General features: G+C 42.0%; 1 protein-coding gene and 1 long non-coding RNA gene across 6 annotated transcripts in view; one reads left to right on the top strand and one right to left on the bottom strand.

The window, feature by feature from the left end:
- The window catches only part of adpgk2 (ADP-dependent glucokinase 2), a 37,517-nt gene extending 27,101 nt beyond the window's left edge, over positions 1-10,416 (bottom strand). Inside the window, exons 1-2 of one of the 3 annotated variants that reach the window (XM_078557284.1) lie at positions 10,170-10,416; positions 1,596-1,755 (exon numbers count right to left, since the gene is read on the bottom strand). In XM_078557284.1, coding sequence (XP_078413410.1) covers positions 1,596-1,755; positions 10,170-10,344 — 335 coding nt within the window. In that variant the 5' untranslated portion in view covers positions 10,345-10,416. Of the gene's footprint in view, positions 1-1,595; positions 1,756-3,089; positions 3,390-10,169 lie in introns of those variants that run through there. The other 2 variants (XM_078557285.1, XM_078557286.1) reach the window with 2 other exon arrangements.
- A 13-nt stretch (positions 10,417-10,429) lies between these two features.
- LOC144689849 (uncharacterized) lies at positions 10,430-23,162 on the top strand. Of its 3 annotated transcripts, none has more exons than XR_013578725.1 (4): positions 10,430-10,592; positions 16,208-16,300; positions 19,410-19,862; positions 20,539-23,162. It is a non-coding gene; the product is annotated as an uncharacterized LOC144689849 (long non-coding RNA). The 3 variants fall into 3 exon arrangements; XR_013578724.1 differs by having other exon boundaries at positions 19,410-19,666; XR_013578726.1 differs by lacking the exon at positions 10,430-10,592 and adding an exon at positions 11,185-11,280 and having other exon boundaries at positions 19,410-19,666.
- Positions 23,163-26,110: the final 2,948 nt, after the last annotated feature.

Here is a 26,110-nt window from a genome sequence, read left to right on the forward strand (position 1 = left end):
GTTCACTAGAGGCATAGGGAGAGGACAAAGTGCAAATTCTAAAAGTGTACAAAGAACTCATACAGCCATACATTTGAGTAATGTGACCGATTTTCACTGCCATACTAAAAAAGGCAATGGATGTAATGCAGAAAAGGCAACCAAAGAGAAACCTTGAAAAAGACATCTGAACTATGAGTAAACATTAAAGGCTCCAAGGACATTATTCAAAATAAGGTCAATTGACTCCCAATTGTGTGTGTAATATATACATACACCCACAAATTATGTAATCAGGGTGCACAAGCTCAAGCTTAGAAGATGAAGGAAAGTGTATTCAGTTTTAATTTAACAAAATAATTAGATTGTCATGAATATATGGAAAATACTGCTCAGGAAGGCAGCTGGTGTGAACAATTAATGAGAATTAGAAAGATCATTAAATGATTGAGCGATTGAACAATTAATTTTTGGGGACCAGTAATTTGAGCTATAGTCTTTTCCATCCTTAACTTTATGGAAAACATATAACCTAGGTGCATTTCACAGTTTTAGAAAAATGTATTCCACAATGCAGAACTGACATATACAGATAAGGAGGGTCGAGGCCCAATCAATCACTGGTCTACAGCAAGTTAGCTAATCTCAGGTATTGATGCTGGACACGTTGTAAATGGACTTAGACCTCAGGAGGGAAAAAATACCGCCAGGGCTCAAATGACTACCCAGAATATCAAAATTCAGCAAATATAGCTTTTATTAAATCATTTTTTCCACTATTCAGGCTATATAATCAATTTTCTAGTTACAAATGGAATGATGCCTATCTAAAGTTAATATTTAGGTCACCTTTTTATGGAAAATGAAGAGGTTAGGGAAAATGCTGTGTTCATCAAGGAGATACTAGTGCAGAGAAAGTTTTTTAAAAAACTATTTGCACCAAGTGGCACTTGTCAGCATTCTCAATTCACGGCTAGATGCAGCATGAAGTCTACACCTCCCTAACAGGATATTAACCCAAACTCTGAAGAACATTAATGTGCCAATGTAAATATTTCTTCACCGTGTACACCAGCCATCCTTGTAACTTCTTTAAGCTAGGATGATGAACAGTTAAGGATGCATTTACAGTATGGCACCAGTGTAAACATGTTCTTGGTTAGCTATAGCAAAATAAATGCACAAAAGAAAAAGTATTTTATTTCTCAGCCAAACCATGTCACCTCAAGGCACATAAATTTTAGAGTCAAGTGCAACAAAGAATTCCCTGTGCTCTGCATGCCAACTCAGCAGTTCACAAAAATAATTTAAGTGACTATTCTATTGGTGCTGAATACTACAATTACTTTTGTAATAATCTGGCTGAATGATGATTTGGTCCAGAAAAAGAAACAATTAAAACCCAAACTTGCATGACAATTGCTGATATACCAACAGATTCAGAAAACAAAAACAGCAATTCCTTTAAAAACGGTTTTAAACGCATATATGATTATAACGCTCTCTGAAATTGTGTGGTCACCACATTCTCCACTTTCCACAGGCCATAAAGCATCACCAACAACTGAAGTTATCAATGCTCAATATGCTAAGGCTCATTCATGCTAATGCCTTACTCAGATGCAGCTCCAGGAGGAAAGAAGTATGCAAAGCTTTCAGCCAACTGTTCCTCTGATGTGATGAAATTATGATGGACAGGATTCTTGCTTGGTTTGATGCCAGCTTTCTTTAACAAAGCAACTCCATCTGCAACAATGTCAAGACAGCCACCAAAACCTACAGCAAGGGGAAAATAAGAAATCCCTAATTAATGTTTTCAACAAAACAAAGTGTAGTTACTACGGTAAGGTAGGAAACAGCAGCTAATTTGCACACAGCAATGTGATAATGACAAGATAAATCGGATTTTAAGCGCTGATTGAGGGATAAATATTACCCAGGACACATGTAATACTCCCAAATTCTTCTTAGAAATGCCATAGGATCTTTACATCCACAAGGCAGTTAGAACCTCAATTTCACATCTCATCATAAAGGTGCTATCAATGCAGCACTTGTTCAATATTGTGTTGGAGTGACAGCCTAGATTTTGTGCTCAAGTGTGACTTGAATCCACACCTTTCTGACACAGATGCAAGAGTGCAAGTCACTGTGCCACTTGATACTCCCCCAATTTTGACATCCATCAGCAGAGAGTGTTACAAGGCCAGAATCCCTTACTTGGGCAGGATCATGACATAGCAAGAACAAAGGCCTGAAGTGTCACGGTGATAGGAAACTGACAGAGCTACCTAGAACTTCAGCAACTAATTACAGACATATTGAACTGTTTAAAGACGACCTGAAAACAAACTGAACAAAATGGCTACCACTAGTCACTTGATGACTGATACTGTAAACATGATTAATTTTCTGGAAAGTTTCTATGAATTGCACTGCACTGCTACATGGAATTTCACATCTAAGGAGTGCCAAGGTCCACTTCAAACAGGGACATTCTTGAAAGGAAGGTATTAAAAGATACGAAGTGCTGGACTTTGATCAGATACTCACATTCAAAACCCCCATGGAGAATGACATTACCCCTATCTCCTGTTGATTTATATATTAAAATGTGCCAAAAGTTTGAGATGCAAAGATAAAAAACTGGGGTTAATTGGTTTACAATGAATGGAATTCAGACAGGAGTTAAAGTAAAACAGTTCTACTAAGCAGAAGAGAAAGAACAAGCAGAAGAAACATGAGTCATCTAAAACACTGTTGGAAAAGAGCAGGATCTCTCTCACTGAAGCTAAAAAGGGTGTCTTCATGAAGTGCAGGCATTAACAAAGTCAGCTCCAGATTGCTACAGGAAACCAACGAACTTCAAACAGCCACAATGTTATACAATCTATGCCCTCAAAGATGTGTGTGGTGTTATGTCTTTATTATTTTTAACTCATGTTAAAGTAACTGATAAACTTGACCTTTGACTCAAGAAAGCCTGGTTTGATTGGCTCCTTATTAAGGAAAATACATTTAGATTGGAAAAGGCATTTACAGAGAAAACATTTAAAACAAAAATTGTTGCGACCAACTCAGGATGCTGAAAAGAAGAGGAGCCAACTTACTTCTTCTCATCCTGTCGTAACAGAAGTCGTAACCTGGACAGGGACTGAAAGCAGAAGTTCAAGTTCATCAGGCAGTATCCTTCCTACATTCCCAGAGTCTCACCTCCACTGTACATTGCCGTTGAGGTGACTGTGTTGGGGAAGAGACCATAGTTCACCTTCTTCTGGAATGGGTCTTTGCAAAGAAGGTTTTTGTCGAGACTCATCCTGAGCAGTTCTGTGATGCAGGACTTTCTACTTACGGCTGTTCCCAGGGGGACACACAGACAAACATCAACTGCAGCTGGAGGATCATCAACTCTGAAACATTGTAACATTGTAAAACAGTCAATGCCTCACCATCCGGTCACTGCATATTCAGAAATGAGCTCTTTAGTCTACACAAAACCAGCTGGTCTTCCGGTGCAAAGAGATGCCCATGACCAAGTGCTACAGATTGGCATATTCCAAGGTCCAGGACCACGTGCTGAGGGATGCACTAAAGTTTGGGGCAGCTGCCACTGAGGCACAATGGGGAATTGTTGCTCTAAGGCCTTTCAGCCATAGTACACCAAGGGGCTGGAAAAAGTATAGAACCCTCAAGCTGTATGACTCATATTGAATGTATACAAATATTGCATGTATCAATTGAATTGAAGCACCTGAGTACAACATGATTTATATAGAAAATCTGAATATCATTTCAAAATGGTCATTACAGAAAGTGCAATGTTTTGTAATGTTCTTAGATATTTTAAGTATATTTTTGCAAAGAAAAAATTAGAAGTTCAAGAGACACAAAAACAGTGGCAGAATCGGACAGAGTCAACATGGATTTACGAAAGGGAAATCATGCTTGACAAATCTACTGGAATTTTTCAAGAATGTAACTGATAGAGTTGATATGGGGAGCCAGTGGATGTGGTTTATTTGGACTTTCTGAAGGCTTTCGACAAAGTCCCACATAAGAGATTAGCGTGTAAAATTAAAGCGCATGAAATTGGGGTAGTGTATTGAGATGGATAGAAAACTGGTTGGCAGACAGGAAACAAAGAGTAGGAATAAACAGGTCTTTTTCAAATGGCAGGCAGTGACTAGTGGGGTACCGCAGGGATCGGTGCTGGGACCCCAACTATTCACAATCTATATTAATGATTTAGGTGAGGGAACTAAATGTAATATCTCCAAATTTGCAGATGACAAAGCTGGGTAGGAGGGTGAGCTGTTGGGGTGTGAGGAGGATGCAGAGATGCTTCAGTGTGATTTGGACAAGCTGAGTGAGTAGGCAAATGCAGTATAATGTGGTTAAATGTGAGGTTATCCACTTTGGTACCAAAAACAGGAAGGCAGATTATCTGAATGTCTATAAATTGAGAGGAGGGAATGTGCAATGAGACCTGGGTGTCCTCATACACCAGTTACTGAAGGTAAGCATGCAACAGGCAGTAAAGGAGGCAAATGGTATGTTGGCCTTCATAGCGAGAGGATTCCGAGTACAGGAGCAGGGATGTCTTGCTGCAATTATACAGGGCCTTGGTGAGACCACACCTGGAATAATGTGTCTTGATAGAGGTATGATAATGAGCAGTCTGAGCTGGGACCAGAGGCCTGAGGGACCTTAACAATATTCAGATGATCTTACCAAGAGGTGGATGGTGCAGCAGGACCAAAACAGGTTAGAATTATGGCTAGTGAAAGCTGGAAATCAGAAAAATGCTATATTGCCACTTGCTGAACCATACTGATGGGCCAATGCTTCCGTACGGATTTCCATTATAACTACATATGCCAGTTTTGATGTTTAATATTGAGTGTGAAAACAGAACCATACAGCACAGGAGACCTTTCTGCCCATCAGGTGTCTGCTGGCTCTTTCAAAAAGCCATCCAAGTAGCCCCATTCCCCTGTTCTTTCTTCACAAGTCTGTAATTTTTCCTTTAAATACTATTCCCTTTTGAAAGTTGCTATTGATTCTGAAATCCAGGTCAAATGGAAGGGGGAAGATTGGGAAATTTGGAACATTCCTCTGATCCCTTAAACGTAACCCCCTCCAGCCCTCCAAGATTTGTGTTCCTCTGATTCTTATTTGTTGCGCATCTGACCCAACATTGGCAGCAGTGTCTTTCAGCTGTCTAAGCCCCAAGCTCCTGGAATTCTCTCCATAAACTGCTCCGTCTCACTTGCTTAAAAGCAACCATTAAAACCTACTTCTTTGATAAAGCCTTTGGTCACCTGTCCTACTATACAATTTTGTTGCTAAGTGTAAAGTTGTGTTTGATAAATCCATGCGGTGAAGTGCCTTTAGATGTTCTGCCACATTAAAAGGGTGCTAAATAAATGTGAGTTGGTATTGCAAGCACCTTTAATTATCCAGTCCTGCCTTACTCCTGTTTGTGTTTCCAAGAATGGGGAGTAAAGACAGACAATACATAACTACAGTCACTACTACACAGCAAGTGAACTGGTAAAATTATAACAACAGAAAATTCAATAGTCAACAGGTCTGGCACTTGTTTTTACTTCAGATGTCCTGTACTGTATTCAAAGTATTTTGCTCTTGCACTGTTAAATATATATCTGCCTACACAATCGAATGTAATCTGCAGGGTAACACAATTATTGGCCTTTGAACAGACCAAAGGGCCTCCCTCTTGCTCAATGCTTTACAAGCTAACACACTGTTTCATCATTACTATTTCTATTACTATGGCGGAGACGGTGGCATAGTGGTAATATCACTGGACTAGTAATCCAGAGGCCCAGGTTAATGCTTTGGAACTGTGGATTCAAATCCCATCATGGCAGCTGGTGGAATTTAAATTCAATTAATAGATCTGGAATATAAAGCTCATCTCGGTAATGGCAACCATGACAACTATTATCGATTGTTGTAAAAACCCAACTGGTTCACTAATGTCTTTTTGGGAAGGAAATCTGCCATCCTTACCTGGTCTGGTCTATATGTGACTCCAGACTGACCACAATGTTGCTGACTCTCAACTGCCTGCTGAAATGGCCTAGCAAGCCATTCAGTTCAAGAGCACTTAGGAGTGGACAACAAATGCTGGCATTGCCAGCACTGCCCACATCCCATGAAAGAAAAAATATATATACAATGTAAACAGGACAATTTCAGTGCTGTGGCAAAGTGTACTTTAAACATGCAACATTCTGAAAACTGTTAATCAGTAGTAGGACAAATAATGCATTTTTAAATATCCAAATACTTCCATACTGTTGGAAGAAAATATTGTTAAGCAGATGCAGTATAGTACATAGATCATGATTCATTTGTCACTGCATTATCAGTCTATTAAAAGGTATATTTACGTTCATAACCAACTCTTTAAATACATAGAATCCTATCAAACAAAGATCAAAAAAAGGTTCAATTCCGAATGTGCAGTAACCAGATGGTGAGGCATTGACAGTTTTACAATGTTATGCAAATTACTTTACATTCAGAAAAGCAGTGAAACCTGTCCTGGGCTGAAACAGAGATTTACCTCTAAGGCAGTGTACTCCTGGGATGATCAATAGAACTGAACTCCGTTATAAGTTGGCACAACCACAAAGATGCATTACTTTAAATGCAGAGCAGGTTAAAACATTACAACCCAATAGATGACAAATTAATCCCACTGCCTCATTGGCAAACCTAATTATTCTCCCTATAAATAACCATAAATTTCATAAAGATGACTGAGAAAAGCCAAGAACTGATCCTGTATGCTTCACCTAGTTATGCTTTCCAACTCACAATTTGCAACCATGCTATCTTCAATGTAGTCCATCTATATAAAAGTCTTGAATAAAAAAGCTAATCTGGCCATCCTAGATATTTAGTATTTCCATAGAAAGAAAAAACAAACAAGCAGCAACTTTGGATAATCTGAATCAGACTAGGTACAATCCCACAGAAAAGCAACTAATTCAAATTTTGAACAAGTTACTATTGCAAAAGCAAAATCTTTCATCGTAAAATCAGAAATCAAGGTGACAGCTAGAGACACTCTGTGGTTACGTAAATAACTCGAAATACATACAACAATGAAATAATTTGCCCTAAAACAAATCATTAAAAACTTATCTTCACACAATACTGTCATTTTCCCAAGAGAGGTTTACAACATCCAGGGAGCCTGGAACTCTTCTCTCTTGGCTACAACTGAGAGTTATTGTTCATTAAGTTACCTTACACTCAAAATTACACATGCAGAGCCTGGGGGGAATTTGATTGAGCCACTTTAAACCATTTGAGTTAATTGAATCCTATAGTATAATAATCTTTCCCATTTATGAGTATTTGAAATTCACCACTTATGTGCCCTTTTGCTTTAACAAATATGCAAAAAGAATGTGAACAGCTGAACACAGATAGAGATAATATTCAGAGGGGAATGAATGACAAAATTTGCTTTAAAAAACTGTCTTAAATAAAGCTTATGGAAATGTATTGAGATTGCATTCGCTTAGCAAACTCACTCATGGGGAAATAGTGGTGTGGTGGTAAATGTCACTGGACTAGCATTCCAGAGGCCTGGGCTAATGCTCTGGGACAGGTGTTAAAATCCCATCATGACAGCTGATTTAATTAAATTTAAATTTATAAAGTCTGGAATTGAAAGCTAGTCTCAATGAAAGTGACCATGAAACTAGTCTCATTATCAGAAAATCCCATCTGGTTCATTATGCCCTTTAGGGAAGGAAATCTGTTGTCTTTTCTTGGTCAGGCCCGTGAGACTTCAGACCCACAACATGGTTGACTCTTAATTCTCCTCCAAAATGGCCTAGTAAGCCACTCAGTTCAAGAGAAATGAGGGATTGGCAACAAATGCTGGCTTTGCCACCAACACCCACTTCCTAAGAAAGAATAAAAGACACAGCACACCTTTGGATAAAACTTTTGTTTCTCCACTCCTGGCTCAAATCAGGAACACATGGCAAGAAACTGCAAACTGCAGCTTGTTATTTCTCATCCAGTAACTTTAAGAAAATGTTTAAGATTAAATGGTATAAGGAAGGAATGCTAAGACAGACAATGACAGGGAGTGCACATGGAGATGCCTGAAGACAGCTGAATCTGGGAAAGGAGGAGGTTGGGCCCAGTAGTTTTAAATAGGACAAGGCCCCAAGATGAGTGTACCCATCCCAAAAACCACCAGATCACAGCAACCCCCACATACTTCAGACTCTTTTCCTAGGATCCTCTACCAGCCACTCCAAATGCTGAAACTCTTTTGTAGTGCTTACAAACCCTTAGGTTGCACTCAGTGCTTCTTGATGTTAGATTAGGGAAACTCTAAGGGTGGTGGGGTCTCCATCTAGATCTGGTGAACTCAACTTGTATATATGCCCAGGATCCATTTTTGCATGCCCAAGAATACAAGCATGTAGTGTTCATCAGTTTGTTTGGACAGCTACAGAACTGGGAAGCACCCAAAAATGCTATACAGTAGACCCAACTTATCATTTCAACTACAAAATTATTCTACTTTTTGTATATGCCAGTTTAATTGTTAAAAAGTTATTTTACTTTGACAGGTCACTCAGTACAGTACTTTATTAATTGCATCCATGAAGCACAGTGCTCAAAGAATACTTGGAAGCATTAAGCACCCCAACCAAGTTATTTACAATACATGTCCCTTATTCTAGAACTGTACACATTGCTCTTTGGGTCTGTTCCAGAGTTACAAAAGCTTCTTTCTGCAGGGATCTCACTTAAAATTGACTCAAAATATAGTTATTAGAATCTAAAACCCAGTCCAAGCACATCCAGGCTCTTTCCAATGATCCAAGAGATGCCCCAATGCTAAGAATTCAGTGTCTTTAGTATTGCTACTCAGTGTTCTTATGAAACCTGCAGCTAATCTAGAGCAATGCAAATATTATTCACAACATAAAAACGATGCTCTAAGAGGAAAACCAGTGAAACCAGGAAGTATCTGTGTGCGCGCAAGATTCCTAAAATATAAACAAAATAATATTTGAGTATACGGCTTTTAAGCACTGCAATAATTCAGCCCCTTAATTTCCTCTTGGTGATTCGACTATGTCGCCCCATTTCCTCCGTCACTATGCAAAAAGTGAAAAGCAAAAAACTGCAGATGCTAGAAATCCAAAACAAAAGCAAAAATATCTGGAAAAACTCAGCAGGTCTGGCAGCATCTGTGGAGAGGAGCACAGTAAACGTTTTGAGTCCAAATGACCCTTCAACAGAACTAAGTAAAATAGAAAAGAGGTGAAATATAAGCTGTTTTAAGATGGGGTGGGGCAAGTAGAGCTGGATAAAGGGTCAATGATAGGTGGAGATAACCAAGAGATGTCACAGACAAAAGGACAAAGATGCCCCAATGCTAAGAATTCAGTGTCTTTAGTACTGCTACTCAGCGTTCTTATAAAACCTGCAGCTAATCTAGAGCAATGCAAGGGAAATATTATTCACGACATAAAAACCATGCTCTAAAAGGAAAACGAGTGAAACCAGGAAGTGTCTGTGTGTGCGCAAGATTCCTAAAATATAAACAAAATATTTGAGAGGCGAAGGTGGTGATATTATCTAAGGAATGTGCTAATTAAGGGTAGAAAGCAGGACAAGCAAGGTACAGGTAGCCCTAGTGGGGGTGGGGGTGGGGTGAAAGAATCGAAAAAAGCTAAAAAGCTTTCTACTGACAGAAGAGTTCTAAAGGCTGCGTCAACTTCTCCTTTCTCTTTACAGAAAAAACAATGAGCCTGCTATATACTTCTAGCAAACTGCATTTTTACCCTGGCAATTACTATTTTAATGCTAACATTTCACTGTTAGTATAAAATTAAATTCTTAGGAAACATCAAGACGATACAGCTGAGATGGAGGGAGCAGCATAGTAGAAATCCAGACCTTAGGGGAGGATGATAAAAGCAATTGTGAGACGATCAGCTTTGAGGTTTTTAAATGCCACATTTGAGCAAGGGTAAGAAAAGCATTGCGCAGACGTCGGAAAAAGCAAAACAGTGAAGTTTAAACTGACAGTCGATTTGCTTGCTTTAAACCTGTTTAATCAGCATTTGGGGAACCGATTGCCAGAAGATCTTGTGTGATGATCTTCGATTCCTCACCTACTGCCACTCGGGGCCGCCGGTTCAGATCCACTTTCCTCTCGGCTTTCAGCAGCGACGACAGCACGGTCTCCAGCCGCGAGTCCAGCTCGTCGCCCACCTGCTGCCGGTACCAATACGCCGCGAAAACGGCGATGAATGAGAAGGCAACACCACATTTCAATCCGTGACCCATCGCAGACCAGCGGGGACGACAGGAAAGGACAGGCGACCAGCAACAACAAAGACCAACCCTCTGCTGGGGAGGGAAGTCCCGGGGAGGGGTCAACGGTCGCCACAGCAACAGAATCTGTACTCGCGAGACAAGGCTTCACTATCGAACCTCCACGGAGGTCACCACGGTGACGGTCACGTGATACCGTTCAAATCCTAACTTTTCCGTCTGCACAGACGGGGGTCTCAACAGTCGAACACGATTAACCGGTAAGAAACGTAGTTCAGAGTCGATTTAACCATCCTGGTTATTATATTGATCCTCCTCTCAGTAAAGAAAAAAAAACTTGGACGTTTCTGCTCACGCCCTGACATATATTCGCCCGGAGGCGGGATTAATTCTCTGATTGACCTTGCTATCGACCAATGAAGGAAGAGCTGGCGGCATCGTTGTTCCAATGAGATTTTGGCAAGAGGCGGGTACGCATCACGTAGGCTTGGTTGTCATTGCGTGTTATCAAGTTCGTTAGACCTGAAGGGGGCGGGGCATGTTTTGGACCAGAACAACAAAAGGACGTGGTGGTCCACGATTGATAACTGATTGGAGCCAGTGTAAGGCGGGTCTTCATTCAGATTGCTCAGTGGTTTAAAACGGTAACAAGTCTGAAGCAGGAGGAGCTGCAATTATTTCCACATTGTAAGGTTTGACGTGTTAGTTCAACGTGGCGAAAGGAGACTTATTTCAGAACCAAAGCAGAAGAAATTAGTCCATTTAGTCCATCGTGCCTATGCTGGCACTGTGGTAGAACTAACCAATTAACGCATAGCGCTGCTAACGTAATCAAACGAACCAAAGCGCTTCGCAAGGATGTTCTCAAGCAAAAAATATGACACGGAACCACATAAGGAGATATGAGGGCAGATAACCAAAAGCTTGGTCAAGGAGATGGATTTTAAGGTATAGTGGCTATGCCTAATGGAGGAACAATTAAAATCAAGGATCACAGGTGGTTACAGCACAGGAGAAGACTGTTTGGCATATCGTGCCTGTGTTGGCTCTCTGAAGGAGCATTTCACCTAGTACCACTCCCCCACTTTCTTCTTGGAGCCCTGTACATTCAAGTGGCCAAAATTAGAGGAGTGCAGAGTTGACGTTTCGAGGCCTCATGACCCTTCAGCAGTTCTGTTGAAGGGTCATGAGGACTCGAAACGTCAACTGTGCTCTTCTCCGCCGATGCTGCCAGACCTGCTGAGTTTTTCCAGGTATTTCTGTTTCTGTTTTTGTTTTGGATTTCCAGCATCCGCAGTTTTTTGTTTTTGTTAGAGGAGTGCACATTGTGCTGTTGGGTTATAGGCCTGAAGGAGATTAGAGTTGGGGAGGGATGAATCCATGGAGGGATTTGAAAACCAAGATCAGAATTTTCAATATTCTCCCTCCACCTGGACTCCTCCTTCTGGATTCTTACCTTCTCTTGATCTTTTCATTGAGAACTGTCGGCGTGACATTAGCCGTCTCAATTTCTCTGCTCCTCTCACCCATTCTAATCTGTCTCTCTCTGAAGTTACTGCACTCCGTTCTCTCAGGTCCAACCCCAACATTGTCATCAAACCTGCTGAAAAGGGTGGTGCTGTTGTCTGGCGCACTGACCTCTACCTCGCGGAGGCTGAGCGTCAACTCGCAGACACTTCCTCCTACCTCTCCCTGGACCATGACCCCACCACTGAACATCAAGCCATTGTTTCCAGGACTGTCACTGACCTCATCTGCTCTGGAGATCTTCCTCCCACAGCTTCCAACCTGATAGTCGCCCAACCTCAGACGGCCCGCTTCTACCTTCTACCCAAAATCCACAAACGGAACTGTCCTGGCAGACCGATCGTGTCAGCCTGTTCCTACCCCACGGAATTCATTTCTCGTTATCTTGACTCCCTTCTCTCTCCTTTCCCACCTACATCCGTGATTCCTCTGACACCTTACGTCACATCAACAATTTGCAGTTCCCTGGCCCAACCGCTTCCTCTTCACCATGGATGTCCAATCCCTCTACACCTCCATCCCCCCCATGAGGGCCCTTAGCTTCTTCCTTGAACAGAGGCCCGAACAATCCCCATCCACCACTACTCTCCTCCGTCTGGCTGAACTTGTTCTCACACTGAACAATTTCTCCTTTAACTCCTCTCACTTCCTCCAAATAAAAGGTGTGGCTATGGGTACCCGCATGGGCCCCAGCTATGCCTGTCTCTTTATGGGGTATGTGGAACATTCCTTGTTCCAGTCCTATTCCGGCCCCCTCCCACAACTCTTTCTCCGGTACATCGATGATTACTTCGGTGCTGCTTCATGCTCTCGTTGGGACCTGGAAAAATTTATTAATTTCAATCTCCACCCCTCCATCATTTTCACATGGTCCATCTCTGACACTTCTCTTCCCTTCCTTGACCTCTCCGTCTCAATTTCTGATGATAGACTGTCCACCAATATCCATTACAAGCCTACCGACTCCCACAACTACCTCGACTACAGCTCCTCACACCCTGCTTCCTGTAAGGACTTCATCCCATTCTCTCAGTTCCTTTGCCTCCGTCGCATCTGTTCTGATGACGCTACCTTCAAAAACAGCTCCTCTGACATGTCCTCCTTCTTTCTTAACCGAGGTTTTCCACCCACGGTTGTTGACAGGGCCCTCAACCGTGTCCGGCCCATATCCCGCGCATCCGCCCTCATGCCTTCACCCTCCCAGAAACATGATAGGGTCCCCCTTGTCCTCACTTATCACCCCACCAGCCTGCGCATTCAAAGGATCATCCTCCGCCATTTCCGCCAACTCCAGCATGATGCCACCACCAAACACATCTTCCCTTCACCCCCCCGGCGGCATTCCGTAGGGATCGTTCCCTCCGGGACACCCTGGTCCACTCCTCCATCACCCCCTACTCCTCAACCCCCACCTATGGCACCTCCCCATGCCCACGCAGAAGATGCAACACCTGCCCCTTCACTTCCTTTCTCCTCACCGTCCAAGGGCCCAAACACTCCTTTCAAGTGAAGCAGCATTTCACTTGCATTTCCCCTAACTTAGTCTACTGCATTCGTTGCTCCCAATGCGGTCTCTTCTACATTGGAGAGACCAAACGCAAACTGGGCGACCGCTTTGCAGAACACCTGCGGTCTGTCCGCAAGAAAGACCCAAACCTCCCTGTCGCTTGCCATTTTAATACTCCACCCTGCTCTCTTGCCCACATGTCTGTCCTTGGCTTGCTGCATTGTTCCAGTGAAGCCCAACGCAAACTGGAGGAACAGCACCTCATCTTCCGACTAGACACTTTACAGCCTTCCGGGCTGAATATTGAATTCAACAACTTTAGATCTTAAACTCCCCCTCCCCCCATCCCCACCCCGTTTCTTCCCCCTCCCTTTTTTTCAATAATTTATATAGATTCTTCTTTTTCCACCTATTTCCATTATTTTTAAATCTGCAACTAATACCTTGTTAGTCTTTCCACCCCACCCCCACTAGAGCTCTACCTTGAGTATCCTGCCTTCCATTCTTAATTAGCATTTTTCTTAGATAATATCACCACCTTCAACACCTCTTTGATCCTTTTGTCTGTGACATCTTTTGATTATCTGCTCCTATCACTGCTTGCTTGTCCCCACAACCACCCCACCCTCAACTTCTCTCTCCCCCCGCCCCCCACCTTAAACCAGCTTATATTTCATCCCTCTCCTAACTATACTTCAGTTCTGTTGAAGGGTCATGTTGGACTCGAAACGTCAACTCTTTTCTTCTCCACCGATGCTGCCAGACCTGCTGAGTTTTTCCAGGTAATTCTGTTTTTGTTTTGGATTTCCAGCATCCGCAGAAGATTTTTGTTTTTATCTTGGAGACTAAAAGTCTATCTACCATCAGCACAACTGCTCTGGTCATTGTTTACAGGTGTGAACATTTTACACTTCTTTCCCAATAAATCAATCTTGGCCTCACTGTACCCATAGCAACTAAGCGACCCATGATTGTTTGGATTCGGAGCAGGTCACATGACCCGCCTCACTACTCCACTTTACCTTAAATTAAACAGATAATCCCAAAACATAACAAACTCCTAAACTTTGTATTTGTATGTAAAAGAATGATTATCTGATCATTATCACAGTAATGTATAAGTTGGCTGCTGTATTTCTTGCTTTATAAGTGACTACACTCCAAAAATAATTACTTGGCTTGACAGCACTTTAGGACCTCCTAAGGTTGTGAAAGGTACTATATAAATGCAAATATTTTTTCAGGACCTGGAAAAGAACATTGTTATAACCAGGAGTCTTATCATATGCTCTCTAAGATGTTCTCTTGCGATTTTAAAAATTTATCAGTCTACATTCACCTGAAACAATTTACACCAAGGCTTTAACCTTTATAGAAATATGTTATATATTCTTAAGGTTCTCTTCATTCAAGGAGATCAACTGCATGGTTTTTCTTAGCAGGGTCACTTTAGTCTTGGTTATGCCTTGGTAATCATAACTGAATGTACTGTTGAAGGCAGAACTTTTATTGGCTAGACTCTGTTATGAAACAGAGCAGATCTTTGCTCTGTCACAGTTGGCATAGTAGACTTCACACAACAGCAACTTTAGGAGGCGCTTAATTAATTGAGAACATTTATGTGCTATTTACAGTATATTGTAAACTGTCCTAATTTATAATTATTGTAATATTGTTCCCTGTTTAAAGAGTGCTGCTGAAAAGCAGAGTTGAGTTAGTGAGTGATGAGCAGCAACAAAATATTGTGTTAACAATTACACAAACCACTCTTTGTAATTATTAGCTATCCAAATCCCTCATAGCTACAACCTTGTAAACTGCTACAACCTTATAAACCACTCCAACCCAACTGTTTTTTTTTAAAAGACTGTTGCTTCTGTTAACCCTTTTGGGAAAAATCTCCCCTCAATAAGAATGAGTGAAAGCCACAGTTCTCGAATGGACATGAAAGGTCGGGTCATTAAAGTCATATTTATGTCTTGAACATCTTTAACAAAACCTCTCAGTACATCTGGCACTGCAATTTTAACGGAGAGGGAATTTAACAATGGGCAGGATTTTTCAGATGTCTGTATTTTCCACCCCACCATCCAAAGACACATCAGGGAACGCATCCCCACTACTCATGCAACCCCGCAGCTATTTTAATTGGCTGGAGATGGGAATTTCGGCCCTCAGGCAGAAGTTCTGCCTCAGAGCCAAATGGCCGACAGCTGTGTATTCCCAGCAGCGACAGTGGCAGAGGTGGCCAGAACTGGAACTACAAGCAGTCCCCAGATTCTAAATCCCAGACTCCAAGACTGCGGACAGGTCTCACAGCAGGGAAGGGAATTGAGGTCCGGTGGAGGTCTTGATGGGGTTTGGAGGGGGGGGGGCGTGCGCGAGGTTATGCGATGTGGAAAGTAGGCCCTTGAGGGAGGCACCTCTTGCCTAAACACGGTGACTGCTGGGCTTCTCCCCTCCCCCACTCCCCACCCCACACCCAATCCCCCCCCCATGAACTCCTCCTACCAGCCCTCTGAGGGCGTATCAGCCTGTTCTCATAAAATTGCAGACAGGTCGGGGACGGTGGGAAGGCCACCCAGGGAATTTTATGGGCTCCCTGCCTGCAAACCCGCCAGGTATACTTCACCTGTTTGGTGAAATATAATTAAATTATGGGATTGGTATACATGAGCTGCATAATTTGTTTCCAACTCTAAAGTATGAAAATTCCATACCCGTATCCTCAAATCGTGTTCTCAGTTCAAGTCAACTGACTTGCTGGGATCTATATTATTCAGCGCCTCTATATATTTTTAAGAAAACATGATCATGTTTTTTGCTCTATCTTTCCTCCAGTGAACATAAATTTGATGCTGTGAGATTTATTTAATAAGTCCCAGGAATGATAACTGTTGCTGTTCTCAGAACTCTTTCAATGTCCTTTCAGAGGTATGGTTCCTATAACTGCGCTCACTATCCAAATAGGAGCTCACTAATGATCTATACAAGCTTGGAATAACTAATTTTGAACTCGACCACTATTTGATGACAGTAATTTTTAATATGTACTAGGTAGCTTAAGAAAGTACACTTTTATACAGTAATGGAATGAGAGGTTACAGCAGTAAAGCTTCACTTTTTAGTGAAACTCTGGATTGCATTTGTAGTCATAGTAACCATGTCTCATACTGCCACGTCTCTCCACTGTTTTTACCAAAGCTGCTTTAATGTATATTGGCCTTAACTCAGGCCAGATCTAAAATGCAAATCCCAGCCATGAGCAAATTCCAATTGAAATGTTTAAAACCTATTTGTCTTCAGAAAAATAGTGAAAAAATGTGCATATTAGAAGTATTTTTTTAAAAAGTAATCTCAAACTGAAGTGGCTTCATTTTATACTACCTCCTGCCAATGCACTGGAACAGCACCAATGCAGTGAAAGCTGAGTCTCTACTTAGCATTATTTTCCTCACTTTAGAGGTAAATTTTTTCCATCTCTTTTACTCCGGTGAATTGCAACACTAAGAATGGGCAGACTTACCATAAGACATAGGAGCAGAAAATATGCCATTCGGCCCATCGAGTCTGCTCCGCTATTCAATCATGGCTGATAAGTTTCTCAACCCCATTCTCCCGCCTTCTCCCTGTAACCTTTGATCCCCTTACTAATCAAGAACCTATCTATCTCGGTCTTAAATGCACTCAATGACCTGGCCTCCACAGCCTTCTGTGGCAATGAATTCCATAGATTCACCACTCTCTGGCTAAAGAAGTTTCTCCTCATCCCTGTTCTAAAAGGTCTTCCCTTTACTCTGAGGCTGTGCCCTCAGGTCCTAGTCTCTCCTACTAATGGAAACATCTTCCCCATGTCCACTCTATCCAGGCCTTTCAGTATTCTGTAAGTTTCAATCAGATCCCCCCCCTCATCCTTCTAAACTCCATCGAGTATAGACCCAGAGTCCTCAAACGTTCCTCATACGTTAAGCCTTTCATTCCTGGGATCATTCTCGTGAACCTCCTCTGGACCCTCTCCAGGGCCAGCACATCCTTCCTGAGATACAGGGCCCAAAATTGCTCACAATATTCTAAATGTGGTCTGACCAGAGCCTTATAAAGCCTCAGCAGCACATCCCTGCTTTCATATTCTAGTCCCGTCGAAATAAATGCCAACATTGCATTTACCTTCCTAACTACCGACTCAACCTGCAAGTTAACCTTAAGAGAATCTTGGACTAGGACTCCCAAGTCCCTTTGCACTCCAGATTTCTGAATTCTCTCCCCATTTAGAAAATAGTCCATGCCTCTATTCTTCCTACTAAAGTGCATGACCTCACACTTCCCCACGTTGTATTCCATCTGCCACTTCTTTGTCCATTCTCCTAACCTGTCCAAATCCTTCTGCAGCCTCCCTGCCTCCTCAATACTACCTGTCCCTCCACCTATCTTTGTATCATCTGCAAACTTAGCCAGGATGCCCTCAGTTCCTTCATCTAGATCAGTAATGTATAAAGTGAAAAGTTGTGGTCCCAACACTGACCCCTGCGGAACTCCACTAGTCACCAGCCGCCATCCTGAGAAGGACACCCTTATCCCCACTCTCTGCCTCCTGCCAGACAGCCAATCTTCTATCCATGCTAGTACCTTGCCTCTAACACCATGGGCTCTTATCTTACTGAGCAGCCTCCTATGCGGCACCTTGTCAAAGGCCTTCTGGAAGTCCAAGTCGATAACATCCATTGGCTCTCCTTTGTCTAACCTACTCGTTACCTCCTCAAAGAATTCTAACACATTTGTCAGGCATGACCTCCCTTTGATGAAACCATGCTGACTTTGCCCGATTTTACCATGCACTTCCAAGTATTCTGAAATCTCATCCTTAATAATGGACTCTAAAATCCTACCAACGATCGAGGTCAGGCTAATCGGCCTGTAATTTCCCGTCTTTTGCCTCACTCCCTTCTTAAACAAGGGGGTTACATTAGCGATTTTCCAGTCCTCTGGGACCCTTCCTGACTCCAGTGATTCCTTAAAGATCGCCACTAACGCCTCCACTATCTCTTCAGCTATCTCCTTCAGAACTCTGGGGTGTAATCCATCTGGTCCAGGTGATTTATCCACCTTCAGACCTTTCAGTTTTCCTAGCACCTTCTCCTTGGTAATGGCCGCCATGCTCACCTCTGCCCCCCGACTCTCTTGTACTTTGGGGATGTCACTCATGTCTTCCACTGTGAAGACTGACGCAAAGTACCTGTTCAGTTCCTCCACCATTTCTTTTTTCCCCACTGCTACTTCTCCAGCGTCATTTTCCAGCAGCCCAACATCCACTTATGCCTCTCTCTTACCCTTTATATATCTAAAAAAACTGTTGCAATCTTCTTTTATATTACTGGCTAGTTTACCCTCATATTTAATCTTCTCCCTCCTTATTTATTTTTTACTTGTCCTCTGTTGGTCTTTGTAGGCTTCCCAATCCCCCGGTTTCCCACTGGTCTTCGCCGCATTGTATGCTTTCTCTTTAGCTTTTATGCTGTCCCTGACTTCCCTTGTCATCTACTAATGCTGCATTTTATCCAGTTGCTAGGAGATGCATAAGAGTATTATAGATATACTGACACTCTATACACAAATGCTTTACATCTGCTCACAAATTGAGATTGGCAGAATCAGAGTTAGTCTGTGTCAAAAACAAAAATACCTGGAAAAACTCAGCAGGTCTGACAGCATCTGCGGAGAGGAATACAGTTAACGTTTTGAGTCCGAATGACTCTTCATCAGAACTAAGGAAAAATAGAAAAGAGGTGAAATATAAGCTGGTTTAAGGAGGGATGGGACAGGTAGAGCTGGATAGAGGGCCAGTGATAGGTGGAGATTGCCAAAAGATGTCATAGACAACAGGACAAAGAGGTGTTGACGTTTTATCTCAGTCTGTATCATATGTGTTAAAATCAGTTATCCATAATGTTTGTGTTCACTTTTGTCCCTGTGTCTCAAAATTGTGTGTAAAACATTGTTGTACACAAACATACGGACTTAGTCTATATATTTTTTTTCTTTTAAGGAACTGTTAGGCAACAAATAATGGGATTGTTCAAAAATACTCAGAATTGACCACAATATTTGTTAAAGAGCTGTCATTGGAGCACTGGGAGGAATGGGAAGATTCATAAGACCAGAAAGATAAGTGAGGGAGATTACCTAGCCCAGCCCGCTCATCCTGTTATGTAAACCTAATGTGTTTCACATCTGACCCTTGAACTGTCTCTTGGAAAAAATTCCAGATTTTTCTGCATTAACCTTGGTGGATGATCATTCCAGGTACTGATATCTTTGGATGAAAAAATTGCTTCTTTAATATCAGATCTTGCCTTTTACCAGTTGACACCCCTTTCTGGTTGAACTTAAAATACTGAACCAGATTTACCTTTTCTATTCTACATTGTATTATACAGACCCCTACAAAGTCCCCTCTTGTTGATCAACCTTGTGGCTTTTCTTTGCACTGCCTTCACAGGTTAGTCTCTCATCTGAATCAGTGACCAGAAATTAATCTAGTACTTAAGGTATGCCTGACCAGTTTCAGCATGACAACCCAGACTTATATCTTACTGATTTCTCAATACAGCTCAGAACTTGTTGATTACATAATGCCTGGACATGACTGACAAGATATTCCTACCCTGGACATGACTGGCAAGATATTCCTATCCTCAGTTTTGGTTGCACCTGGAGCATTGTGTGCAGTTTTGGTCTCCTTACTTAAGTTAGGATATACTTACCATAGAGGGAGTGCAGCAAAGGTTCACCAGATTGATTTCTGGGATGGCAGAAATACAGCAATTCACCAAGTCTCCTTCAACCGCATCTTCCAAATGCACAGCCCCTACCGCCCAGAGGGACAAGGGCAGCAGACGCACGAGAACACCACTACCTGCAAGCTTCTCTCTAAGCCACACATCCTGACTTGGAACTATATCGCTGTTCCTGCACTGTCACTAGGTCAAGATCCTGGAATTACCTTCCCAGCAGCACAGTGGGTGTACCTACACCAGACGGATTGCATCATTTCAAGAAAGCGGTTCACCACCATCTTCTCAAGGGCATTTAGGGATGGCAACAAATGCTGCCATGCCAATGATGCTCACATCACATGAAAGAATAAAATAAATATGCACGCTAATGCTCTTTAGGCCAGAAAAGCAAGTATCAAGGTTAACCCTAGAAGATCAGAGTTACCCTGTACTGGAGTGGCTAATGACACCTGTGCATCTTCCCAAGACACCAGCTGAATAATACTACAATGAGGTCTATGCTACAACCAGAGTGAACATAGTGTAACTAATAGTATTCTGAAGCATGGTCCTTTCAGTATAGCCTGACAATGATCCCAAGGATGGGGGTGGTATGTCACATGTTGCTTAACTTTGCTTTGTCAAGGAAACTCTGCAAGATGCCCTTGGAGGAAGGGGAAGCTGGTCAAGAGATATAGAGCTCTGACAAAGGATGCCTATGTGGTCATCCATTAAGTACATTACTCGCTACGAGAAACATTTGAGAAAATCTGATATGGGAGGCATTCTCCTGACTTTCAGTTCTGCCCATTATATTTAATAGTTCTGTCTATACCTCCTCCTTTTCCCAACAATAAGATGCATTCGTGCACTGAAACTGATCTAAGCAAATCAAATTCAGATGTCTACCATTCGTGCCACCTAATCAAAGATACTGCCCATGCCAAAACAATCAATACCTTTAATATAGCCAATAATTTTAACAAGAACCTAATTTTTGTATTTCTTTAATAATTACTTCCACTATGTTTCTCCTTGATGCTGCTAATCTAATGCCCTGCTTCTCCAACTCTCAGGAATTCTGGCTGGTGGAGATGCCCTTCCAGCAATCTTTGGGGACAAAGGTGGCTCCCTTCTTTGGGCAGCTGAGTCCCAAGAAAGGCATGCTTCAGGCTGTCTCTTGTGCTACCATGAGAACAGGCTGACAACCCCCCATCCCCTTCCCGGCAACTGTTTTTTGCCACATTCATAGGCATAAGAAAGCTTGAAGAAGGAGATGCATATGGTACTGTCCTGAGAGACCGCATCATCATGAGAGAGCATACTGGCCAGGCCATTAGTACCAGACACTAGACTTGATTAGACATTAATGCGCTAGACCAATGACAAATAGTACCAACGAGATCAGTGAAGGCCTGAAATAATAGACTGGATTTTATGGTCAGCAATGAAGAAAACTGCTCACCAATCTCTGTGGTATGGATTTCCTCTTTCCTGATGGCAGTTTCAATCTGGTGCCTAGTCAACGGGATCTCCTGGTGTCCAGTAGCAGTGATGCCAGCAAGCAGGGTAAGCAGCCAATCAACATCACTGAAGTTTTCTTACAGACAGAAAACCAGGAAATTAAAAGTACTGATTATCCTTCACTTTTAAACTAATTTTTCAGATGGTTCAATAAATGATCATGATTGGATAAAGTTAAGTTCAAAAATGTTATAAACAGTTTTTAAAGTAAACTTTTTTAAAACTGTGCGTGAGGGCGTTTAACAGTAATTATGAATTTAGGATGCTGTTAAAACCCAATTATACCTCATTCAACAAGGTGTAACTTTTCAAAGTTTTTTACAGAGAGCCTAACAGTTAAAATGGAAGTTTTCATCAATTCCCTGATTGCTTGGGGATTGCATTCTGGAAAGACCTCAACAGCGTACCCTCTGGAGTAATGTAGAATCACTGACAGCAACTTCTGGATTTCTGTGTGGTATTCTGTGCATGTGCAAACTCCCAAAGTGGCTGACAATCTCATCATCTTTACCACTGCAAAATCCAGATTATACTTTTCTCCATTCCAGAAAACCAATATTTGGAGACTGGAGACAGCTCTCTTCAATCAGATACTAATGGCTTTTAAGGCAACATTTTGTAGAAGCCAAAACTGGATTTAACGTTTCTGCTGCAGAAGTCCCTTGAGCTACCAGCCACCGCAGTGCCATACACAAAACCAACATGTTACCCTGCAAATGTAGGTAGTGCACTCGCTCAACGAAGTCATCACCTACTGCCCATTCTGGCTGGCAATCTCAAGTGTGATGTCTTTAGCATCCTTGTTTAAAAGAAGGCCTCTGAAATCTGCATACCAAAGTTACTCAGCAAAGGACAGACAATTTCTGAGCTTCTGGCCAACTTGTCATGTTTTCCAATCCCAGATCCACCTCTCAACTTATGTTTTGTGTATCACCTTGTGCGTTCCTCCCTGGATTAAGCTTCGGAGAGAAGATTAATTTTCCATAGGTGATCAAGGCTGAAGCCAAGGACCTTTGATACCGCTCATCTTTCTCCCCTGGTTTCTCTTGAATGAGCACAGCCAGAAGAGAAGAAAAAGATCAGAATAGGTTGCAAGATCTTGAGTTGGCATATGATTTATAGTAGTGTTGTTTATTGTCACATTATACAGAATACAACCAAATAAAAGGAATATTTGCAGAATTGTTCAAGATACACTTACAACATGAATTGAATCAGACCTTTGTGTTAAGAAAGAGTTTTTAAGTATCCCCTCAACATTGACAAAATTGAGTAGTTTAGTGGAGTTTTAATCTAGACATAGTACAGAATTAATGTTAACACCATGAATAAAGTTGATTTAATATGATTTTTCCATTTCAAATATACACAGTACTCTTACTGCTTCCCTATGAAATTGCTTCAGTTCCCCTTCTCTGTTCTCATATCTCCCATACAAACTATTTCTCTCTCTACTGTAAGCTGGAAATTTGAAATAAAATACCATTTATTGTTAAAAAGGTAGCCCAAATTTTTTTCATAGTTTGTTATTAGAAATGATTCAGTTTCCTGTTTGCACAATGTCTAATGTGTCCTAGAAACCGACAGGGAGGGTTGGGACATGAAGTGGGTTAGGTTCTAATGCAAAGATTTGACAGAAAATGGCATACTAAGCTGAATTGGAAATGTGATAGCACCCACAGAATGGATCTCGCAACTCTGTAGTGAACCTCAAGTGAAATGGAAGTCAATGGGAATCAGGGGAGGGAACTCTTCACTGGATGGAGTCATACTTAGCACAAAGAAAATTGGCTCTGGTTGTTGGAGGCCATTTGTCTCAGTCCCAGGACATTGCTGCAGGAATTACTCATGTTAGTTTCCTAGGCCCAACCATATTCAACTGTCTCATCAATTACCTTTCCTCCATCATAAGGTCAGAAGTGGGGATGTTTTGTTGATGATTGCACACTGTTCAGTACCAACCGTAACTCCTCGGATAATGAAGCACTTGGTGACACTGTGCAGCAAGACCTGGACAACATTTGGGCTTGGATAAAAAGTGGCAAGTAACATTTGTGCCACAAAGGTGCCAGGCAATGACCATCTCCAGCAAGAGATAATCTAGCTAACTCCCCCTGACACTCAATGGCATTGCCATTACTGAATCCTGACTATCAACATCCTGGGGATTACCATTGACCGGAAACTTCACTGGACCAGCCACATAAACTCTGTAGAAGAGCAGATCAGAGGTTGAGAATTCTGTGGTAAGTAATTCACCTCCTGACTCAGGAAAGCTTGTCTACCATGTACAAGGCACAAGTCAGAGGTTTGATGGCACACTCTCCTCTCATCCACATGCCTGGATGAGTACATCTCTAACAACACTCAAGAAGCTTGACACCGACAAGGACAAACAGCCCACTTGATTGGCACTCCATCACCACCTTAAACATTCATGCCGTCCACCACCTAGCCAAGCTGTTGCAGTACAGCTACATCACTAGCATCTTTCCAACAACATGGAAAATTGTCCAGATAAGTCCTTCCACAAAAAGCAGGACAAATTCAATATGGCCAGTTACTTTCCCATCAGCCTACCCTCAATCATCAGGAAAGTGATAGAAGGTATTTTGACAATGCTCCCAAGTGGCACGAAATATCTGCTCACTGATGCACAGTTTGGATTTTTCGAGGACCACTCTGCTTCAAACCTCATTATAGCCTTGGTCCAAACATGAACAAAAGAGCTGAATTACAAGCTCGTGAGGTGAGAGTGACTCCCTTGATAACAAGACAGCATTTGACCAAGTGTGGTATCAAAAAGCCCTAGTAAAAGTTAATTCAATGGGAAATGGGATAAACTCTCCACTGGTTGGTGTCATGCTGGCATAAAGGAAGGTGGTTGTGGTCGTTGGAGACCATTCATCTAAGCCTCACAACATTGCTGCAAGAGTTCCCCAGGGCAGTGTCCTAGACCCAACTATCTTCAGCTACTTCATCAATTTTAAGGTTAGAAGTGTTCGCTGATGATTGCACAGTATTCAGTTCCATTTACAATTCCTCAGATAATGAAGTAGTCCATGCCGAAATGCAGCAAGAGCTGGACAATATTCAGGCTTTGAGAGGTGACAATTAACGTTTACACCACAAATTTGCCAGACAACCATCTCCAACAAGAGCGAATCTAACCACCTCTCTTTGCAATTCATCAGCATTATCATTGACAAATCCCCCACCATCTATATCCTGGGGTTCACCATTGACCAGAAACTCAACTAGACGAACCATATAAATACTGTGGCAGGTTAGAGACTGGCTATTCTGTGGTGAGCAGCTCATCTCCTGACTCGCTTTTTACCATCTACAAGGCACAAGTCAGTAGTGGGATGGAATACTCTTAACTTGCCTGGATAAGTGCAGCTCCAACAACACTCAAGAAGCTCAACACTATCCGGGCCAAAGCCTCCTACTTGACTGGTGCTGCATCTACTACCTTAAACATTCACTCCCCCCAGCACCGGTGTATTGAGGCTGCAGTCTGTACCTTCTACAATATATACTGCAGCGACTCACCCAAGCTTCTGTGACCCCTCCTTTACCTAGAAAAGTAAGGTTAGCAGGTGCATAGAAGACCATCACCTGCTAGTTCCCCTCCCAAGTCATATATCGTCCTGACTTGGAAATATATCATTCCTCCATCGTTGCTGAGTCAAAGTCCTGGAACTCCCTGTCTAACAGCACTGTGGGAGTACTTTAACCACATGGACTGCAACAGGCTCATCACCAACATTCTCTCAATTTTTTTTTGTAGTGCATAGCTGATTCACTTAAGTATGCAGTACCCTTAAATTTATTTGCTTGGCTGCGCATATGCAGTATTTTAAAGTGAATGCCTGTGTGACTTACAGGTTGCCGCACAGCTGTGCAACTGAAAGGGAACATTGTTCACCACCATCTTCTCAAGGGCAATTAGGGATGAGCAATGAATGCTGCCTTGCCAATGCTGCACATGTCCTATGAATGAATTTTGTAAAAATGTTGGAAGAGAGGAAGCTCGATAGGGAAGAAGGTTTGCTGAGGAAAAAAGACTGATGTGGGTATCAATAGAAACAATCAGGGAATAAGGACAAAATATTTTCCTAAAATAGGAACATACAAGGAATGTTAAAAGGAACGTCATCCGTTTCTATAAATATATTCACAACAAACAGATGAAAAAGGAAATGATAGTGTCACTGAAAGTTCTGAAAGATGTTAAGTGACCAAGAACAACAAATATGTTGAATTACTACTACTTTCTGTAGCAAAGCAGTCTCCCCAACCTGGAAGTTGAATTTCAATGGAGGTGGCAGGGAGGGTGGAAAAGGAAAAGAGTGATAGTGAAAGAAATCAAAAATTTCAGATAAGGTGTGGTCCAGACATAATCTTTAGCTATCACATCTCCCTTTTCAAATTTAGGATTGTA

Source organism: Cetorhinus maximus, chromosome 14 (genome assembly GCF_964194155.1).
Source record: "Cetorhinus maximus chromosome 14, sCetMax3.hap1.1, whole genome shotgun sequence".
Lineage (NCBI taxonomy): Eukaryota > Metazoa > Chordata > Chondrichthyes > Lamniformes > Cetorhinidae > Cetorhinus > Cetorhinus maximus.